Source organism: Prinia subflava, chromosome 8 (assembly GCF_021018805.1).
Source record: "Prinia subflava isolate CZ2003 ecotype Zambia chromosome 8, Cam_Psub_1.2, whole genome shotgun sequence".
Lineage (NCBI taxonomy): Eukaryota > Metazoa > Chordata > Aves > Passeriformes > Cisticolidae > Prinia > Prinia subflava.
The window spans coordinates 3,733,340-3,754,526 of NC_086254.1; the positions used below are offsets into that span (position 1 = coordinate 3,733,340).

Below are 21,187 nucleotides of genomic sequence, written 5' to 3' on the forward strand. Positions count from 1 at the left end.
CTGGTTTATTAATTGCACAGTGTAATGGTAGCAACATCTCTGAAATCTCCGTTTCATTTCCTCTCTCTTGTTGCTGAGTCAATATCTCAATTCCTCTGCAATTGGCTTCTCTAAACTTCTGATGTTGCCACTTGGGCACAAATCCTGCTACATAGAAGTGTATTTCTGGCAGAAATATCTGATTTTCATGATTACCAGTTTGATACAAGCCAGGTTCTCCCTGGCTGATCACTTTAGTACAGTTCCTTAACACAGTATTCCCTGGAACCCCACAGTGGTTTTGCATCCACCCACTCTGAAGCCAGTGTGAATGTGAAAGGTTTCTTTAATTTTCTAAAAACTGGAATATGAATGCAAATGAAGCTGAGAAAGCAAAAATGAGGGATTTTATAAAGTAAACAATTTGCTGGGCCTGGAGGGTAGCAGAAGCATTTACACTGTGCTAAATGGCATGAAGAACACTATAATAAGAGAAAGTAAACCTGATTTTTTTAAGGATATTCCCACCACCCCCAGGATAACCAGACTACATTAAATACATGGTGCTGCCTTGAAAAAGGCTGCAGTAAATGAAGATGCTCCATAGGGATACTGCTTGCTATGCCAGGACGTGGACTTGGTACGTCTGGGGGTCAGAGCAGTATCTGCCCCATTTGCCCTGGAGAGGGTTGAAAGTCTCTTTTCTTCCAGTCATTAACTGCCTTTCTCTCTGGTCTGGTCTGCCCAGGGATTTTCTAGTTAAGACTGGACTTTCTCTGACCCCAGAGGGAGAGGCCTCATACCATGGGGAAGGTGAAGGAACTCCCATGACAGGGCCCAGGTAAATGAACACGTAGGGATGAGGGTGCCCATTCCCAGGTCTGTGGCACAGGGCCTTTAGCAGCATCCCTGTCCCCACCTCTCCTGGCAGCATGGGCACCTCCCCTGTCTGTACATCCCACGAAAGCAAAGTGATTTCTTGCATTGAAGAGAATCTGGGCACATTCTGAAAGGTGCTCAGCACCATGAAAACTGCCCATCTTGGGAGTGTGCAGGATCCTTGGCAGCTCAGAACAAGAAAACATTTATGTAAGGAGGTTTTCAGTGCACAGAGGAGTGACAGCAGATGAGACAGAGCTTGAAATACTCAAGTGCAACAACGACCTGCTTTGGATTTCTGGGCTTTCTCTAATGAGGTACTTTCACCTACATTAAACATTTATCAAAAATACTGAGAACCTGTACATCTAACAAAGTCATGAACAGGACAGATGCACAGAGCTCTGAAAAAACACCAAAGCAGGCTGTGAACCCTTTGCACAGAGCATTTTATTAGATGGGAAGTAATTTGGTATTTTATTGGCAGACTTATATTTTATCTGTTCCTGAGTCATCAGAAGTGGGAAGTTTGTTAGCTCGTTGCAATGAGGAGATCAATTCCACGAGGACTGGTCTCCAGGTGGTTAATTCTCCTCTTATTTTGCAGCTGACAGCTATGTCAAAGATTTGGTCTTTCAGTGCACTATGAAAAAGGCTTTTAATTACTCCAGAGGACCAGAGAAATCCTCAGCTTAAAGTTACTGCTTGAAGAAACAGGTAATAAGGATGAGGGGCTGGAGGTTCTCATCCTCACATTACTCCCCTGGCAAGCACAGCAGATGTTCAGAGTAGCCAGGCCAAGTTCCATTTCACCCACCACAGGGTGGGTCCCACACAAGCATGAACGTGGGGAAAGATCTCCACAGGAGGAGTGATGCCACCAGGGTTACACCACACCTGTCAGGCAGCTGGGACTTGGTAAAGAAAGAACAATAAAACCATAAATGTGTCACATTTCACCTACCAACTTTAACAGGTGGTGGGAGATGCTGCTTATACAGACTCATGTATTTTTATTAGAACATGCTGCAAAAGGCAACAAGACAGAGACCTCTGTTCCATCCTCAGCCCCACAGGAGCAGGAAAATATCTCCTGATGGTCCATGAAACACAGAGTGGTGCCAGAAGATTTTGTACATTTTTGTTCCAGGACATTACTGCCTTTTTGACCTCGAGTTCATCTCCTGCCCTGCTCTGGCAGGAGAGACAGGACTGTAACCACCAGCAGGACCTCATGGGGCACATTTGAGGAGTGGCTGCATGGGACAGACAGGGACAGAACACCCAGACTGCAGCATCACATCCCAACGACCCACTCCATTGCAATACCCTGGTTTAAAGTCACACAAGAAGTAGATTTGACTCCCAGTGGGCTGTGCCCTGTTTTAGTCTAGCAAACTAAACTGGAAAAAGTGTTCTTCCAGAGTAAGCGTGTCCTACTCTGAAGCAGCCATAGCATTTTAAACCACAACACATTAATTCTGCTTTCTCAGGCAGGCAAGTCTTACACACAGAGCTACTTTCTAACATAGAGCTACTTTCTATACAGATAAACTTGGTTAGGTAAACACCTTCAAACCAAATCAACAAAAAGGCTGTTTCAAACTGGGCCAGGACGCTGTGAAATCTGCACCTCCAGTTATAACTTTCATTTAAAAGTATCTTAATTGCTGCATTTACTACAGTTTTTCTTGCCTAGCCCCTAATGAAATGCTGATCTGCCTGCCCTGATATTCTGCACCAGGGATAATTAACACTGTTCTGCTAACTAGTTGCTAAAGGAAGGTCATTAGTATTCTAGCTGCTTAAATAGCTCATTATATTTATCAACCTGCTCACAGGAAAGCTGGGGAAGGGAGAAAAGTGAAGGGTGCCAAGGCTCCAACAGCCCAGCTGGGCACGGAGTGGCTGGAGGTGGTGTCCTTCCAGTAAAACTGAAACAGCCCAGGAGGGCAGGAAAGATGGGAACCACCACCAGAGGAGTCTGGGGAGTGAGTTTTAGAGTGAGTTTTAGCCCATCAAAAGGTGCTCATGGAGGAACTCTGGCACTTTACAACACCCTCCTCACAGGTGGATGTTGCCAGGTGCCAAGGAGATTCAGACTGGTTTTCATCCTCAGCCCTCATGAACAGCTGCCCAGAGAAGAGGAGAGAGAGTTTAGGCAAACAGGAGAGAGGCAGCACCAGGGCAGCGAGGACAGTGTGTGCCCCCAGCAGCACCCGTGGGGACAGCAGGGCCTGCAGCAGTGGCATCACAGCCAGGCAAGGCAAGGCTGGGAGAGGACAGTGCTCAGCCAGGAGGCAAATTACAAACTGGGAGGAAGGAAAGGAAAACTCCCAAGCCACAGCCATGATGTAAAACCCCCCTTTTGCCTCTATTCAGATTTCCAGAGGCAGAAGAGCAGTCAGGAAATGGAGGGGGACACAAGAAGGATGCTGTAAACCCTGAGCAGGGAAAACAGGCTGATGCCTGTGCACAGATGGACACAGCAGCAGGGACTTAGAGTTGTTTTATTTTAAAGAGCAACCAAGATCAAACCAGAAACACTGAGACAAAGAGCTGGAGTTGTGATGTAGCCTGAGAAGAGTTAACTATTTCACATGCTGCTGCCACCTCCCTCCACTGGCTCTTCTGAGTCTGAAACGCTGCCTAGGACAGCAGTTGAAGACCTTTATCTGATACTCAGCATTAATGGTGGGATTTGGGGCATTTCTCTTAACACTTCTGTGCTCCAGAATCGTGTCTGCATAGTGGGAGTGGTCAAAGACAGAAAAGTACTACACATATTTGTGTGTAATGCAGTGAGCAGGTGAGATTTCTCACAACTGCCTCAAGAATAAAGCGTGGAGTGACACTGGAGTTGTTAAAAAGGAGTTATTTAAACTCTACAGGTTGCTTATCACAAAGGTCCTGAAAAAAGTTACAGCTCTAGGAATAAAAGCTGTCTCATCTACTGAAATACTGCAGCAATGCCTATTCTTGTTTGGAACTGAACAGGCAGTGCTGATTTACAGTAATTGATCTCAGAGCTTGCCATGTAGTAAAGCTTTATGCAAATTACAGCTGCCACCCGAAAGCTGTATTTGCATAACTCCTTTGTAAGTCAATCTTAAGCCTTTTTACCATAATAAAAGTTATCAATACTTAAAGAGACATGAAAAATAGCCACACATATGTGCTCCCTGCCTCTTAGCTTTTAAGCACTAATGTGGATTTGCTGCTTTGGGTGGTTTAAGGAGCTGCAGTGCAAGATTTGGAATGGAATGAAGTTATAATAAGTCTGAGTGTGACCTTGAGCTCTCAGAACACAGCACAGAGCAATTGCACACCTGAGGCTGTGGCTGATCAGCACCTTCCATGTTCCACACAGGGATTTTAAGATCAATACAACATTTATTGGTATCCAGCAGAGACAACTGCCTGCCTCAGCTCGGTCCTACAAGGACAAGGGTCCCCAGTTCTTTATTAAGAACATTGCTCGAGGGAATGTCACTATAAACTCACCAAAACCATGTAGGATTCCAGCCATGTTTGATCAAAGCACTGATCATTTGGTGAGGGAACTGCAGGGGGATTCTGTAAGCAGCTGGAAGACACAGCAGAGCTCCAGGATCCCAGGTGAACCCAAGGAATCAGGAGTTTCACCCATTCTGAGCCTGCCTGTTCCTGCAGCTCACAGAATCACAGAATCATTAAGGTTGGAAAACTCCTCTGAGATGATCATGTCCAACCTGTGACTGAATAAAAACCAGGCCAGAGCACCTTGTAAACCAGACCAGAGCATCGAGTGCCACGTCCAATCATTCCTTGGACACCTCCCAGGAACCTTCTGCTGCTCTCCTTCAAACCCTGCCCCCTGCTCTTGGTCTGCCTCCTGGAGGGTCTGGAGTCCCAGCAGTGGGAGTTGATGCCCTCAGGGTGGGGGTTCCCAGCAGGACTGTGGGAATCAGGTTCCCAAATTTCCCTTAAATCCAGCAGGAGTAGGTTACTCAGCCCTCACAGACTGCCTGGAAAATGCTGGTCAGAATCTGAGCCCCTTTTGCAACCTGCCCAGGTGGGGCTTCAATGCTGTTTAAGGTCTCCATCCTGCACTGCAGCTGGACAATTCCTGTGGTTTTTAATACCCACTGCTTGCCTTAGCTCCGGTGCAGAAGTTGGCTGTCCTTTCACTTTAAATAGTATTTGTTTTCTTGTGTTGTGGAGCTGTAGTTGACCTTTCAGTCCTGGGAGCAGAGGGAGGATGAATCAGCCCAGCCAGGAAAGAGGATGCACAGAGGAATGCTGGCTCCTTTCGTGAGTGCTTCACTCCTCCTCTTCTGCACAGAGCCTTGGACCTGAATTGCCTCCTCCCAAATCACAGCTGCCCAATGATTACAGAATTGGAGGAGGATAATTCAAAATAATAATGAATATTTTCCCAGCCTGAAGAAAGCCTAATGCAGCTATTAAATTGGGGCTATACATATTTCAGCCAAGAATCCTTAAGTAACTCACAAGTTGCTTAATCTCTGAATACCAGGAGGGCAAGGCAAGGTTGTTATTTCTACAACCAAAGACCTGTTATTTTTAATCTATGACACTGAAGAGCCCCAGGCAACTTTCAAGAATAATTGCAATCATTCAGGGTCCTAGGTGTTCCTCCTGGACATCCCTCTTAAGGAAGGAAAAGGATGAACACGCAGCAGCCTGGCCTGCCCCAGCCCTGCCCTCATCTCCTGCCTGGCTCCTTCTCCTCTCCCACATTCCCCACGTCACCTGCCCTGCATGAAGCAGCCTCTCCTGCAATTCCTTTGTTTTTGCCACCATCAAATAACTTCTAAAATAAGATCCTTTCTCCCCAGGCTCCCAGAACACTGAAGTAAAGAGTTAAGCTAAATTGTGCATTTTTATTCTCCTGAGAGATTTCTCATTTCTTTGGTCTTCTCAGTCTGATCTCTATCTGCCTTTTCCCGTGTGCTTCAGAGGGCTACAGAGCAGCCACAGCATTGCCATTCAAAAGTAAACATTTATGTATATTTAAACAGATATACTCACAAAATTATGCATATAAACATAAATATGTGTAGCTACACACACAGGATGAGTAGATGAGCAATGATGGTTGTAAAAAAAAGCCCCACAGCACCCAGCAGCTGTGTCTGAGCTGGAGGAGCACATCAAAGCCCTGTCTCTCAGGTGATGGGGCCAGTGAAGATCTGTTACATCCCTGGGTAGCAGCACTTTAACACATCAGGAGCAGGGTCACGAAGGGATTTCTATGGAAGCTACTCTGTTTTATAAATGATGATCTGTAATCTCTGAAACTCCATGCATCAAACTCCACTGAAGGCAAAAGACATTTCCCTAGTACATCCAGATTTCTTTTCCTCTCAGGCTTTTGAACTGTGAATATTCTTTCACTGCCAGATTTTGGAGCTGTTCTGCAGGAGGACAATGGTGGCATAGGAAGGAGGATCCCCAGTCAGACCAATGCCAGCCACTGAAGCACTCACAGAAAGGAACCCAAAGTGAACAGCCCAGGAAGGAATACTGATAAAAAGCCCTGGTTGGGCACTGCCCAGGGAATGGGCATGGCCTGAGGCTGCCAGAGCTCCAGGAGAGTTTGGACAGTGCTCCCAGGCACAGGCTGGGATGGTTGAGGTGTCTGTGCAGGGCCAGGAGCTGGACTGGGTGATCCCTGTCAGTCCCTTCCAGCCCAGAATATCCTGTGGCTCTATGATTTACTGTCATACAAAGCAGGTACAGCTGTGTGTTGCTGCCCATAAACAGTATTTGGTTTCTGAGGTCAATTAACAGCTAAACACACACATGACTCTCTTCCAACCTAATTTCTATTGGCCCCATGTCCACACCACAGCAAGAACACTCTCTCTTCAGAGCTGTCTGTGAGCTTTATAAACACCTTAGGCTAAAAAGATGAGGAACTTATTTCCCACACCCAAAAAGTCCCCTCTGGTTTGAACTGCAGCTCACAACAACCCAACCAGGTAAAAAGAGTTGCACTGCTCTGCAGCACTTCCCATCCTGCTGACAAACACAGGCCTTCCTTCCCAGCAGGCTCTAACCTGGCATTTCAGATGAGCAGCTCAGAAACAAAAGCAAGCCCTGCCAGAGCCTGCTGTGAGCACTTACAAATCCAATGAGATAAGGACTGCCAGCATCTCCCAGGAGGTGTGAAGTGAAGCTCTGCAAGGCCACTGCGGTTGCACGGCGAGTTGGAATGACCACGTACTGCAAAGGAGGGGAAAGAAACAAAAACAGGTAAAGAGGCTGAAATAAGAACCTGCCCACCTGCCTTGTACTGCTCAGTTTATGCCCAGGGCAGCACAAAGCAAACCAGCCACCCCAGACAGAGACACTGGCCACTGAAGGGAGCCCCGGATGCCCTTCCTGCTCTGGAGCTTTCCTGTGGGCAGGTGCTGGGGGAAGGAAGCTCTGCCCACTCTGCTCCACTCTCAGCAGTGTTTGGGCTATCAGCTATGCACACAAGACACTTTGCTGTTGCTCTTCAGATGTATTTTGCTTTGCTGGTGGGGAGAATGGAATTTAAAGTTGCTCAGCACCATCAGCCTTCCAGTCAAGGACTGTGCTGTAACTTGGGATATTTGGTTTATCCCATAACAAAAGTTATTTTGTTTCCTAAACCATCAGCAATCCACATCAGTATGAAAGGTCACGGTCACACATCCTCCCTTCCCACTCCATCTCTACTTTACATTTTTCTCAAAAATTTATGATTCCATTTGTGAAAAGTGACAAAGTCACGTTAGGAAAATTTTCCATAGCCAAGATGGTGTATTCTGGTCTCCACTCCTCTAATAGGACATGACACCCTTAGCCAGGTCATGCAGAATCAGTCAGATTGCACAGGAGTAGTGGAAAACACAAATTACTTCCCCATGAAGGGACTAGAGCTCACAGATAATAGAGCCCTCATTATGGAAGGAGATAAAAAATTAAAAAATAAAAAAACCCCAGCAACCCTTTGTCCTCTAGAATGACCTTAATTTTATAATACACTTTTTAGAGGCAGGAGAAAGTAATTGTCTCTTGCATAAATTGTTAAAGACTCTGGCTAAGGACATCTGCATCAAGTCCACATATCCCAGTTTATGAATTGATCCTGTCTTGATTTAAAGGCTGGAAGTAATGAAGAATTCAATAAATCCAAGTGAGCATTGTTTCTGCCTGTAAGCACTGAATCTCACTGTGCCTTTTCTGTGGCTCTGACAGGAGTGACTCTTGTTCAGCTCTTTGGAGACTGTGATCCCTTTTATTTATCCACTTTCTCTCTGATGGGCTGCCTTCAGTCTTTCTTCAGAAGTCCTGCCTTGCCAGGACCCTTGCAATCCTTTCCCGGAGTAATTTATTAATTAAATGTGACATTTCAGGAGTGGCCCATCCTCAGCCAGAGATCCTTCACCTGAACTGACTGCCAGGGGGACTCACTCAGGGCACAGGACTAAAGTTCATTGCAGTGCTTGAACTATTCCTCACAGGGGAGGAGAGCTGCCCTGTCTGCAGTGGAAAGGATTACCACAAAAACCAGAAATGAAAGAAAGAGCATTGAGAAAATCCACACTAAAAGAGAACTGATGCCTGTTTAAAATTATCACCTCGTTCCTAGCACAGGCAATTCCGAATTAGGGGTAAAATTAGATTAAATGCCTTTCCTTAGGGTTTACCCTGTGTGTTCAGATGACCTGCCAGTTCATCCCTGCTTTGCCAAAGCTGCAAATTCACACTGCTAATGCACTTTCATGCCATTTGTTAAGCAAGCACTCTGCTCAAATCCTCTTGTGCAACAGAACAGCCAGAGCTGTTCAGATCCAGAGCAGCTGCCCAGCTGTGGATGTCAGGCCCTGTCCTCCTTTTGCAGCCAGGAACTCAGAGCAACACTTGAAGAAAGAAATCCCAAAAGGAAAATTAGCTCTAAACTTCATTAGAGACACAGAAATGTGCTGAAGGTCGGGATGTGAACAGTAGGAGAGCCCCACAATTCATTCCCACTTCCCCAAGAGGCAGATAATGGATGCAACCTGGATAGACCAGACAGAAGAAAAGAAAAATTAAGAGTGAGTTATTTTGGTTCTTCCCACCTGGCCCAGTTCACACAGGGACAGTGGAGAAGCACTCTGCAAGAGCATTTTGGGAAAGGGCATCTGAGTAGATAAAGTGAAATTCTACCTAATTGAAGAGTTGTGCATAAATGTGAAATATGAAATTTGAAACCTAAAATATTTTTTCATTCTGTAAAGTTTTTGTTAACCAATCTGGAGAAAAAAACCTGCCTGGTTCTGTATTCTATCCATTTTTGTAGCAAAAGGACAAAAGAAATGGCACATTTATTAAAAATTTACCACTTTCAGACTGTGGCAGTGAATTGATGCTAATTAGAGGAAGAAATCTTAGTGATACCTGTATCATATGTGTGCATTCATATATAAATATTTATACACGTGAACAGACACACATATATTAGACATAATTTTGCATGTGTAGCTATATTATGCTAAGCTAATTTTGCAAGTAGGAGTACAGTTTCCAGCTTAAGTGAAGAAGTTACTGATGGTTGAAACACTACAAATACATGGTGTGTCACCATGCTACAACTTGGTATATTTGGTCTGGAATTCAAGGGACAAACACCCCCTCAAAGCAAAAACCCAACATGCAGCAAGCAAATGAATGTTACCTCCTTGAAAAACATATTGGAAAGAAGAAAAAAAAAAGCTTAAACCAGCATCTCCAAGAAACAAAAAACCAATATACTCCACCCTATCCCTACTTGAAAAACATTTTGTTCTGATGGACAGGAAGCAGTTGGTAGCAAACATCTACTGTTCTTGGAAGACAGGAGTAAATTACCACTCTAAATGGGCATTTCAGGACTAAAATAGATCTAAATTCAAACCATACACGGCCTGATTTGGACATCCCACAGCCACTGGAGTGGGAGAGCCCCAGCAGCCAGGGCGGAAGCCTGCGGGCTTGTCCTGGCCCAGCCCTGATGCCAGTTCAGAGGATGGGCAGGGTGGCTGAGCAAGCAGCTCTGGAAACCTCTGCTCCTTAAATAGAGGTTCAGAAAGGCCAGGGATTGCTGCTGACATCTCCTTCCTGTGATGAAACCAGCAGGAGCTGGTCTGAAAAAGGTTTATGGGGAAAGCCAAGGAGAGATCAGCCTTCTCCCAGGAAAAGGCTGTGTGCCAAAGAGGTAAGTTCTGATGTTTATGTCTAAGCTTTAATAGAAACTCTACTCTCTCAAGCACTCTGCTGCCCTTTCTGGGTCAGGACAATTCCTACTGGCCTCTTTCAGCAGCAAAGAAAACCTGCACTGATGCTGTTCCAGCCACTGACAGAACCTGCAAATAGTCCATTTGTCCTTGCTGTTCAGAAAAGGGAAGGGCTGGATGCAGACAGACCCTCCACAAAAGCCAGGCAGACACTGTCTAAAACAAATGCTCCTAAATGAAGGAAAGGAGGCTGCTGTGGTTTCCAGTTCCCAGCACACCATGAAGCAGAACCCCTCCACCTGCAGCCCCTGTTCCAGCTGCCCTTGGATGGTTTGGAGCAGTCTGTATTCCCTCATTCTCAGGCATTCCTCATCCTGCCTTCAAATCTAACCTGCAGCACTTGGAGTATTGTGTGGAGGCACTCAGAGAAGCAACAAGAGCCCCTGGAAATGCAATTTATCTTGGCTATAAAAATAGGGCAGCATTTTGTACTAAATAAATAACTGGGTTTTATTTTTAGGGAAGGTAATCAGAATAAAAGCAACATTCCTACATGCCTATGGCACAGCTGAGCACCAGTCTGTGCCTGTTAAAAGCCTAAAGGAAGACTTTGACTTCACAACAAAACATCAAAGCAGCTCCTCCATGGCAGGTCATGACCATTTAGAAAGAACTAATGTTTTAAAAGGAAACAGAAATATGCAGAGCAAATTTTTTTGCATGAATGTCAGGACTATGCATAAACTGGAGGATGGCTTTTCTCAGCAAAGACCTAAAGAGACTGTGATTGAAATAGAGGCACTTTAAATTGCTTCATGGCTCTTACACAAAAATTCCAAGCCCCTGTCCATCATCTCTGTTTTTGAGATGTGGTATGGAGGGAACCCCCACTCTTAGCACCAGGTTCCCACAAAGCCCCACACTGCACATGCCTCAGAGTGTCACACACTTGCCTGCTGCACTGCAGCTCATTCATTATTGCTGTTACAAAGCAGTTTTAATGCTACTTTGGGGTTCTGGTAAATTTAAGGCCAATTTGCAAAGATGGCTGATGAAATCTGTTTCATAATTAGCAAGCTCCATACAAACCATCCCTCCTTTCCCCAAGCACCATCTGAGCATGTGCCTGGGAGGAGATAGGGAGAGTTGTGCTCAGGAGAATAAGACCTGTTTTGTACAAATTTGCATTTGGAGCAGATCTCAGCCTTTCAGAATCTTGGACAGGGCAGAGCTCTGCAGCTCTGACAGTTTATCAGAGCCAGCACTCGGCACCTTGGACTGCAGGAAAGCTGAGGAGCCGAGCTCCCACCCTTCTGCAGGAGGGGCAGTGGATGCAATGCAAGCACAGAGCTAGGAAGAGACAACAATTAAACTGGAAGATGATAAGCAAACATCCTTGTTTTGCCACGGAAATAAAACTTGCAAAACCTCTGGAGGTCCTTAACAGCTTGCCCGATAGGATTTTTAAGCAGTCATGGGATCTGTAAATCTTGGGAAAGCTGTGAGAAATCATCTGGGATGCAGTTTCCAAAAAGCCTCACTCCTGGCATAAGGAAATCAGCAAGAGCAGTGTTCAGCCAGCACTGAGAGCTTTATCCATGAAAACAGGGCAATATTTATGTATAGGATGAAAGTGTTGTTAAGCTGACGCTAATAATGCTTTTAAACTCCTTCCCAGCCTCAGGCAAGAACAGACACACTTCTGATTACACCAAATAAATAGTAATCAGTAAAATTAATTTGCCAAACATATAAAGTGCATCTGCTGAAGCATTTCCACATCATTCTCTGGCAAGGACCTCCCACCCAGCTGTCTGTCAGACGTGGCTGTAGCCTTGGCTCTCACCTCTTGACAGTCTGAGCCCCTCTCATCCCCTGTGTGATCTGTCTACACTCCAGCCTGGCTGCTTCCAGCACTGTCCCCATCTAAGTGATGTTTACTTTTATTTCTTAAAAACTTCCACACGACCACTCATGCTGTTAATGCATCAATTATATACATTATATATAATGGGCATTATATACAGCACTCAGTTCATTTTCCTGAACAACCAGGGAACAGTGAGCTGAAAAGTTGGCAGCAATTACCAAAATCCATTTTTTAACACAGCTTTAGTTTCTTTCCTATGTTTTGGAAAATTGAGCTTTTATTTGCAATCATTTCTTGCAGAACTCTTTTGCACTAAAGCAACATAAATAACTGCAAATGCATCCCTAAAAAATGCAACTGACTATAGGATGCTGGTAAGACAGATGGCAAATCCTATAAAAGCTGTTAAAAAGCTACAGGATACTGAAGTCACATTGAAATCAACACAAAAACCCTCTGTAATTAAATGGGACAATGATGGCAGCCCTAATACCCTTGATAGAACAGAGCAGTTGGTTGAAAATATCTTTTGGAATTACCTTGAGACAACACAGGTCAAATTTCAGGTCTGTCTCTGGCACAGATTTTCTGGAGGACCTTGAACATGTCTGACAGGATCCTCCCTGGGCAGCTGGGACCACCTCAGGTGAGTCCTTACCTGTGCCAGCCAACGCTAAGAAGGGATAAAACAGCTGCTGTTCAAACCTCTCCACTAACCCTGAGTGGAGAGAACTGGGATTGCTCCTGGCAACACCACAGGATGCCACAGGAAGCTCTGGCAGGAGGCAGGAATGAGCAACTACAGATACTGTACTGTGATTTCTTGCTCAGCACAGCTGTCCCCAGGCTGCACATCTGTGCAGCTGCTGAGACACCACACTGTCAATGGCCACAGCAGCCTTGAACTCAGCACAAGCTGCAAAAGCCTGTGGAAGTCCCAGGGAAGCCCCCAGAGCTCTGTCCCACCACAGCTGCCCTGGCATGAGGAACCTGGGGAATTAAAACTCACCCAGTGCTGCCAGAGTACACTGACAGCCTTTGTCTCCCTGTGCCTTACCCACACTGGGAGGAGTGGATTTACCCACCCCACCTCCCAAAGCCTTCCCTGCACGAATGAGTGAGAGATGGAGAGTTCATCACGCAATGCAGTGATGGCAACTGCAGAGCTGCCTTAAAATATAAACACAACCTTGAACTTGCACCTAAACAGAACTTAAGCAGAGGCTTGAACTTCTTTGCTGAATCAATATATCAACACCATTATCTTCACATCTAAGAATACTGAGCCCGATTGTTTCCTCACTGATGTTTGCATAACCAACAAATACAAGCCAAGGGAGTTTTCTATTGATGCCAGACTGATTATATTTTTAGTTCTGTCAACAAGCTGACAAAAGACCTCGGGAAGGTCCTGTAATGGTTCTGTGCCTTAGTGCCTTTCTTTTCAGATAGTTAGCAACACCTCCTTCACTACAGGGTTTCAACATATATTATCTCTGATGGGCTCTGATGGAAACCTCTACAAAACATGCAGAGCCCTTGAACAAATGTCCAGACTATTTCATGTGAAAAAGGGGCTGCTGAGGTCAGCTTGCTGATTTGAAAGACTTAAAAAGCTCTGTGGTGGAGAAAGAATGGAAAATGAAGGACAGGAGTTGAAAAGTCCCTGACAGTTTCCTCTTGGACAAGGTGGACATAGTCCAAAAATTCTTTATACTTTCTTTTCCTCTCTGCTCTCCCAGAGGTGGGTTTCTATTGTGTATGTGTTGAATGGTAGGTAGATGGGCTGCCTTTGTGGTCAGAGGAGGGAGGGAGGGAAGGATTTCCTATTGCAGAACAAAGCTGAATTATTGATAACAAAGCCCACAAACGTGCTGACTGTTAGGAAATGCTGCCTGAATTCTGTGCATGTGGAGTTTTGCACAAACACTTAAAATTTTGGCAAATTACTGGAATTCAGAAATGTTGTCCTTTCTGGACATCTCTCCCTGGTGCTCAGAACAAATGACAAAAAGGATCTTTTTTCTCTCTTTCTTGCTATGTAACTTTTCAGTAAGCAAAATTAATAATAATGAAAACCAGAACAGGCTGAAGTAGGGCTAAGATCTGGAAGAAATTGTGAACTTCAGGTTGTTCTTGCAAGTTGACAAACTGCTCTGAACACAGGAAGATGCTGTTCCAAAGTGCACTCACCATTAGTATGTCTGCTGTGATAGCCCAGTTTGAAAACAGAAGAGTTTCTCCGATAAAAATGCAAATCTGTTGTAACAAAACACACAAAAAGGAGAAGATTTATTCACTTGACATTCAGAGGAAAAATAACCTGTCACAAACTTTCTTTTGTTGCTTATTTTTCTCACACCTACAGAGCACACTCCTTGTTGCTGTTGTGGTTTATCCTGACTATTAACAAACCATAGACTTGTATCAGAGCTCTAGAGGGCTGGCCTGAAATGCTGTTATTGTAAACTAAGTTTATGATCTACAGATCAGCTAAATTAAAGGCCGACACATCTGATTTTAGAAGAACATGAAAAACCAGCATGAAGAGACAGCCCCAGGCTTGAATACTTAGAATCATAGAATTCTTGAGGTTGGAAAAGCCCTTTAAGGATCATCAAGTCCAACTTGCACTATTCTTTTCCAAAAAGCCAGTTAGAAAAGGCATGAAAGCCACAGCTCCCCAGGGCACAGCCATTTCCATTCCTGGGAACCAAGCTGTGCTCAGCTCTGCAGCAAACCAGCTGAGGTTCTCTGGAGAGAACTGTGGAGGATCCCTGGCCTCCTCGACAGCATTACACAGGAATATCTGTGCAGCTGAGACTGGAATGAAGTATGGGCTTTGCATCAGTGTCTTGTGGTGAAACACAATCCTTGCCTCTGTGGAGATGGGCAGGAAGAGACATTAAAAGCCACAGAACTGCAGGAGTGGCAGCTGTGACATGATGTGACCACTGCCACTGTCTTTCCCACACACCAGTTGAGGTTGCCTAAACCCCTCAGACCACCCTGTCACTGCCAGGAATAATTTGCTTTATTTAGCAAGTCTTACACACTGACCTACAGAAGCTTCCTCTAGTTGTTTCTAAAATTGTCTTTGTTTCCCAAGTATTTTCCCTCCCTATCCCCTTTTTCTGTGACTGGATCTGCTTCCTGTGTGATGGTGTTTGAGCTGGTCAGTTAGGAAATCCCTATTTCCATTTTCCCCTTGCCCACTGCTCTGCCTTGAGACTGCCTCTCACTGGAAATGCCAACTGCCAGGGTGAGAACACATCCAATAATCCAAGGTGCTGTCAGGAGTGGAGCCACGTGCCCTGTGGGTACCAGATACATCCTCAGACCTGCTCTCAAATCTGTCCTGCTACAGCCTTGCAGCTGCTGTTGCTGGGGTTGTGTGCCTGGAGAGACTAAACTGAGCTTGGGAACAATGGAATCAACTTCTGAATGCAGCATCAACGTGCCCTGCCTGCTCCCAGCACTGCAAACAGGCACTGCTTGCCTTGAGCTGATATGAACTGCACACATTTGAATTGCTACAGGCAGCAAGAACTTGTCCCTTGTGCAGGAATTCAGCACAAGTCCTTTAAATAAATCACTGAAATGCTACAAACTTCAGAGCACACCAGTTCTGAGCTGATGAATGTGTATTTCAAGCAATCCATGAAATGTGAGATTAATAGGTGGGTACTGGTAAAAGGAAAAGAGGAACAAGAGGAAGATCAAAAAGTAGGCTAGAAGATACTGACATTAAAAAATGTCTGTCCTTCAGCTGCTGATGGGGGCTTATAAAAATGAGTTCCCCCACTGCAAAGGGCATGTGAGGATACGTGGCATTTCTGCAGAAAGGAGACTCCAAGGATGCTTACAGCAAATAGGGCAGCCCCGAGCAGATAAGAGCTCCTGAAATGCCCACGGTTTTGACTCCTCACACACTTCTTGAAGGCTCATTTTACACTGAGACTTCACCTCTACATATACATGTGTTTCTGACTCCAGCTGTGCTGTGTAATACCTCACCATGTCCATTTGGGTCTGATTGCTCATCTGTGCTTTTCTGTTGAGGTGATCAGTGAGCCAATTCTGACTCCCAAAAATGGTAAATTAAGTCGGTTTCAGAGTGGGCACACCAGCAGCTCTCACTGCAAGTTCCAAGCAGGTTACAAACGCCTTCCACGACTATTTGCAAAGGGTGGATCTGTCAATATCTTCACTATTTGTATTTCTCTCTGAAATGGTGGGTAGGACACCCTCATGTACTCCTGAATCTGGAGCAATTCTAACTCCAGCTCAGTTCTGGGCAATATTGATGCCTCAGAAGTAGGCAGGTCACCAGCAACATGACAACAGAAAGTCCCTGGGGCTGAGACTAAGATGCTGTAAAAGCTCTCTGGCAAGGTTTTACCCTGGGATTTGCTGTGTCTGCAAGATCATAAAATGTCTTTGAGGAATTGAAATAGATGTAGAAATTGAGGAAGCTGGAAGAGTGTCAAAGGAAGGCAAAGCAGAGCATCTCTCTCCAGTCACTTGGCTATTTAAACAAGCGTAAAATCTGCAGCTGAAATGTCTGAGCAGTGTGAGATGAAGATGCCACACATATAACAGGTCTCCAGGGCCAGGCTGGAAAACCAAGTTTCAAAGAGTTTGTATTTCAGAAAAAGTGGGACTTACAGATATGCAAATTGGTGCTTTAAGGAGCTGGATTACAACACACAAATCCACAAGGAAAACTGAGGGAGAAGTGATTGGACTATACAGCCAAGGAAGGTAGTAAAAGAGAAATACAGGTGTCTGGGCAGCTAAATGATACAGAATTATTTTAATTCACCTTGTCAGCCACTACACCACGGCCAATAATTTACTGGCTGAGTATGAAAAGACTGGCTGGAAAAAAGTCATCTGTCTACCTGCTCAGATGGGAGTGGTACAGCTACAGAATGGGAATACAACTGCCCCCAGGGACCAAAATCCCTTGCAAGAAAGGACTGAGCAGGAGAGAAATAGTGCCTGTGTTCAGGGCAGGAAGAGAGCAGACAGCACACAACATGTAAGGGGCAGCGTGATCATGTTAACATAAATGCAGGTCTTTTCCAAAAAAATAAAACCTATTAAACCAAGAAATTCAAAAGCAAGGGCTGTGCAGGTTCTTGCTGGAGTGCTGAACACTTCATTTAAGCTGATTCTGTATCAGTCAGCATTAAAGCTCTCCACTGTTAGCTAAAGCAGGGGGGGAGCTGATCTGGTGGCCACCACAGCTCTCTCACAGTGAGAGAGAACATCACCTCATGGGGACCCACCTAATTGCTTGGAAGGGAGAATTCTAAGGCTGTGAGCCAATGAGGGTTCCAAAAATGTTCATTGTCACTTTTTGCATGGTGTGATCCATGACAGAAGCCCAGGGACAGTCACAGTACAGAAGGCTGGCAAATGCCACCATGCTGGGGGACAGGCATTGCCCTGCCTTTCACAGACACAGAACTGAAGGACATGAGCCAGGACAAGCTGTCAAGGAAGATATCAGAGACAAGAAAATCAACCCATGAATTTTACTGTACTGCTTCCAGAAGGAGATTTTACATTTGATTTTGAGATAAGGAAGGTAACCTAGCCCATCATTCTGTCCACCAGTCACAGAACACTCTCCCCTTTATTATGGGCCAGTGAGACTCAAAGAGCAATGAGACATTGCTACACCATGCAACCTGGCAATGCAGCTCTCCTACTCCTGCTCTCCTTGCAAAACAAGGGAATTAAACGCTCTGGAAATCTGCAAGATTGCAACAGCTCTTTGAATAGCATGGAAAAACATGACTTTGGGTTAGAAACTTGCCTTGGAAAGTCAACTCAGCATGGCACTGCCACAATAATACCTTGTGTTGTGAGACACTGGTGGCTCCAATCCAGACCTGTCCTCTCTTTGCTTCCTGCCTCATCACAAACAGCCTCATTTTCCTTATACCCCCTCCACATGCAGCTCTAACTTCCTTTGCAAATCACTGACTCTCTATTAGATTTACTGCTCATCCATAGTAGAATAAATTGTTTCTAGGATTGCTTAAATGATACCATCTATATTTATATACTTAAACAATGCAGAATGGCTATTAAAAAAATCGAAAAAATATAAAAATGAGACTAATAGCTACCTCCTGCTGTACAATTTTTGAAAACAGTATTTCCAAGCTAGAAAGGGAGAGGTTTCTGTATAAAGAGACTGAACAGCACAAATGAACATGTCTTTCACTAGGTCTGAGAAAGGAGAAAATCACAGCTCTGCCTGCACAAAAAGGTGGAGGGAGTAAGTGAGGGGTGTGATAGATCAATGAAAGGAGGGTTAATGATTCACCAGCCAGGAACACCCTCTCACACATTGTCTGAGGTGATCATTTCTCTGCCAGTTCAAATGTTCGTGGTCACAAACCAGAGATCTGAATCTTAAACAGCCAGAGGAGATATTCCTGGCTCTGTCTTAATCATTTTGAACTTCCACTCTTTCTGGTTGTGCTTCCTCGTAACTGTGGCAGCTGCTGAAAGACTCACCAAATAACCATGGCCAGTGCTCAAAATACAGAGAAATGAGGAACAGCAGGGGGCTGGTTACTTGTAAATGAATTCTCCTTGCTGATGGGCCTGTGCTGCTGTGTGGAAGGGAAGGGTGGGCTTCCAGAAGGGATCCCACTACTCCAAACATCTCATATTTTCCCTTCATAAACTTCGCCCAGGTCCCAGGCTTCTCTCATTCTGACATTAAAAGGGAACCAGATACTTGCTCAGTGACTGGATTTTTACTCCTTACTGAAAGCAAGATTTAGCCTGAGGCTGGGTTATTATAGTTGGGCTTTTCTGTCTCCCTTCAGTCTAACTACAAGAGGTGAGATGTAAGGAAGGAGTTTTTTACAGAGGTGGTAAAGCATTGGCACAGGGTGGCCAGGAGGTGATGGATGCCTCATCCCTGGAAACATTCCAGGCCACACTGGAGGGGGCTCTCAGCACCAGGGTCTGGTGAAGGTGTTCCTGCACAGTGCAGGGGGTTGGATTACATGATCCTCAAAAGTCCCTTCCAACACAAACCATTCCATTTATCTGCATCTATCTGATGTCTTTTTATATAATTCAATTATAAGCAGTCAGGGAGGGGCCATATTTTAATCTGCATTTGAGCAGCATCAAGTACTATAGATTCCTGGGCTATGGTGATACAGATAACAAATTGAAATTACTGGGTAATTAATACTGGCCTGGTGCAATCCACCTAGTTATGGAAATGAATGGTACTGAAAGGGAGCCAAAAGCTTAGCCACAGACAAATTACACTGTAATTGCCATCTGGTACCACTGCAGATACAATACCCTCACTGCAAGGGAAGTGCTCAATTTTCCTGTACCAAAATATCAGGTAAGCACAATAAAGGTGTGGATTGAGTGCAGATAGAACAGCCCAAAGGCTGTGGGTGTCCATGGAGCTCTGAATTCTGATAGCAGCAGGGATAAACAGCTGAGATTTCAGGCACACTGAGCTAGTGCCAGGATGCCAAGAGGCAAAAAGAAGGACATTCAGAAGGGCAAAGGCAAGAACACACCCCAGGCTTTCAGCAGGGGACAGTGCAGCCTGTAGGGAGTTTGGAGGGGTGGCACATGGACTGTACTCACATAGGCTCCCACGATGCTGCTCTTGGCAGCCACGAAGATGAGGCAGATGAAGATGGCTGATCCCAGCATCCCCACTGCACACACGAGAGGATCGGCGCGCTGTGTCTTCGAGCGGCACCACTTGGTCGCCCCTGCCCCTGTGATCACACCCAGGAAGCCAGTGAAGCAGGTGATTGCTCCAAAAATCAAACTGTTAAAAGAAAAGGAAAGAAAGAAAGAAAATGAGAGAAAGGTGGTGGTTTGTTTTTTGTTTTTTGTTTTTTTTTAGTTTTTCCCCAGAATGGGCATGGTCTTCGGACAAATTATTAGGGTAAACTGACTAATGGAAATTTGCACGATTTGCACAATGGCTTTGCAAATTTTAAATAGAACAAATACTTGTGATTTTAGCCCTCTTCTTCTGCAATTAAAAAACCACAGCATATGAATTTTATCATTGTACACAGGCTTTTATTCATGGGCAAAGGGGTGCAAAGGGCTCACACCTCTTCCTTGGGTGGAACCGGGATTCCTACGAAGTGCCCTGAACAGCTAATTATGTATACACAAAGCTATTAATAACCTGTACATTGATCATGTAAGGAGAAATCATGGACAGACACCAGGAAGTTTCAGGGCAAAGAAACCTAACAATCCTAAATATCAGTGATTTCCAACATCCTTTGACTTTATAACTCCTTTCAGGCCACTTCAAAGAACCTTTTTGCTCTTAGGTTACACATTTGAAATGTGTTAATTTCAATTTAAGGCACCAGGAGGATTCTCCATATGATATGTGCAGGACTTGGACTAGAGGGTCTTGGGCAACCACATTAGAGTGGCTTCAGGACAGTTCAAAATCGAGGTGTCCTCAAGAACAAACAGCAAGGACAAACCTCTCTTTGCAAACAGCAGATGGGCAGCCAGGCTGGAGCTGTGTGTTTTGCTCACTGCATTTTTGTGGAACAGCCTGAGATTGCCTGCTGGACGCTCTGGTTGATGGGACTCCACACCACTAACTACTTTAATTTGAGATGGGTTTATGTCTGATATGACAACAAGGTTTTCCTAGTATTATTTTCCCTCATGAGCTAAAAAGCGAAAAATATCACAAAAGGCTTTTAAAATAACTTTGATTTACCTGGTGGAATGCTTTTATAGCATTTTCCAGTTTGTGCCACCACTGTAAATCACAAAATGAAGAACTGCTTTTCATAGCTTACATGTTTCAAGTGATATTCCATAACCAGGACTGAAAACCCAAACCACTGTATAACATCAAACACTGCAGCCCAAAGTGTCCCAGATCTCTGGGACATTCTTCAGCAAAACTCAGCACACACAGCAGTTTACAGAGCAATAAAATGGGGATGTCCTGCCTCACACAGAAACAAAAGCCTACAGGATTAGTCCCTGCAGCTTTAGGGGAACCATTCCAACCTCTGAATTACAGGCTGGGGCTTCCTAACCTGCCAGCTTATTCTGCTGTTATCACAGATGGGTCTTAAGAACCCAAATTCCCAGCTCTCCAAACATCCTCCTTAGAGGATTTCTCTTTTCCCTTTTCTCCTCTGCACTGCAGCCTGGGAACTGAGACAGA

At 44.9% G+C, this 21,187-nt stretch overlaps 1 protein-coding gene across 2 annotated transcripts in view; it reads right to left on the reverse strand.

Moving 5' to 3' along the window:
• Nucleotides 1-21,187, reverse strand: part of LOC134553099 (sphingosine-1-phosphate transporter SPNS2-like) — a 133,767-nt gene that overhangs the window by 24,044 nt on the left and 88,536 nt on the right. For both annotated transcript variants that reach the window (XR_010081032.1, XM_063402414.1), the window contains exons 8-10: nucleotides 19,609-19,798; nucleotides 14,155-14,220; nucleotides 6,991-7,089 (exon numbers count right to left, since the gene is read on the reverse strand). Coding sequence is in view for 1 of the 2 variants with exons in the window: in XM_063402414.1 (XP_063258484.1) it covers nucleotides 6,991-7,089; nucleotides 14,155-14,220; nucleotides 19,609-19,798 (355 nt within the window). In the remaining variant the exon portion in view is untranslated. The remainder of the gene's footprint in view (nucleotides 1-6,990; nucleotides 7,090-14,154; nucleotides 14,221-19,608; nucleotides 19,799-21,187) is intronic.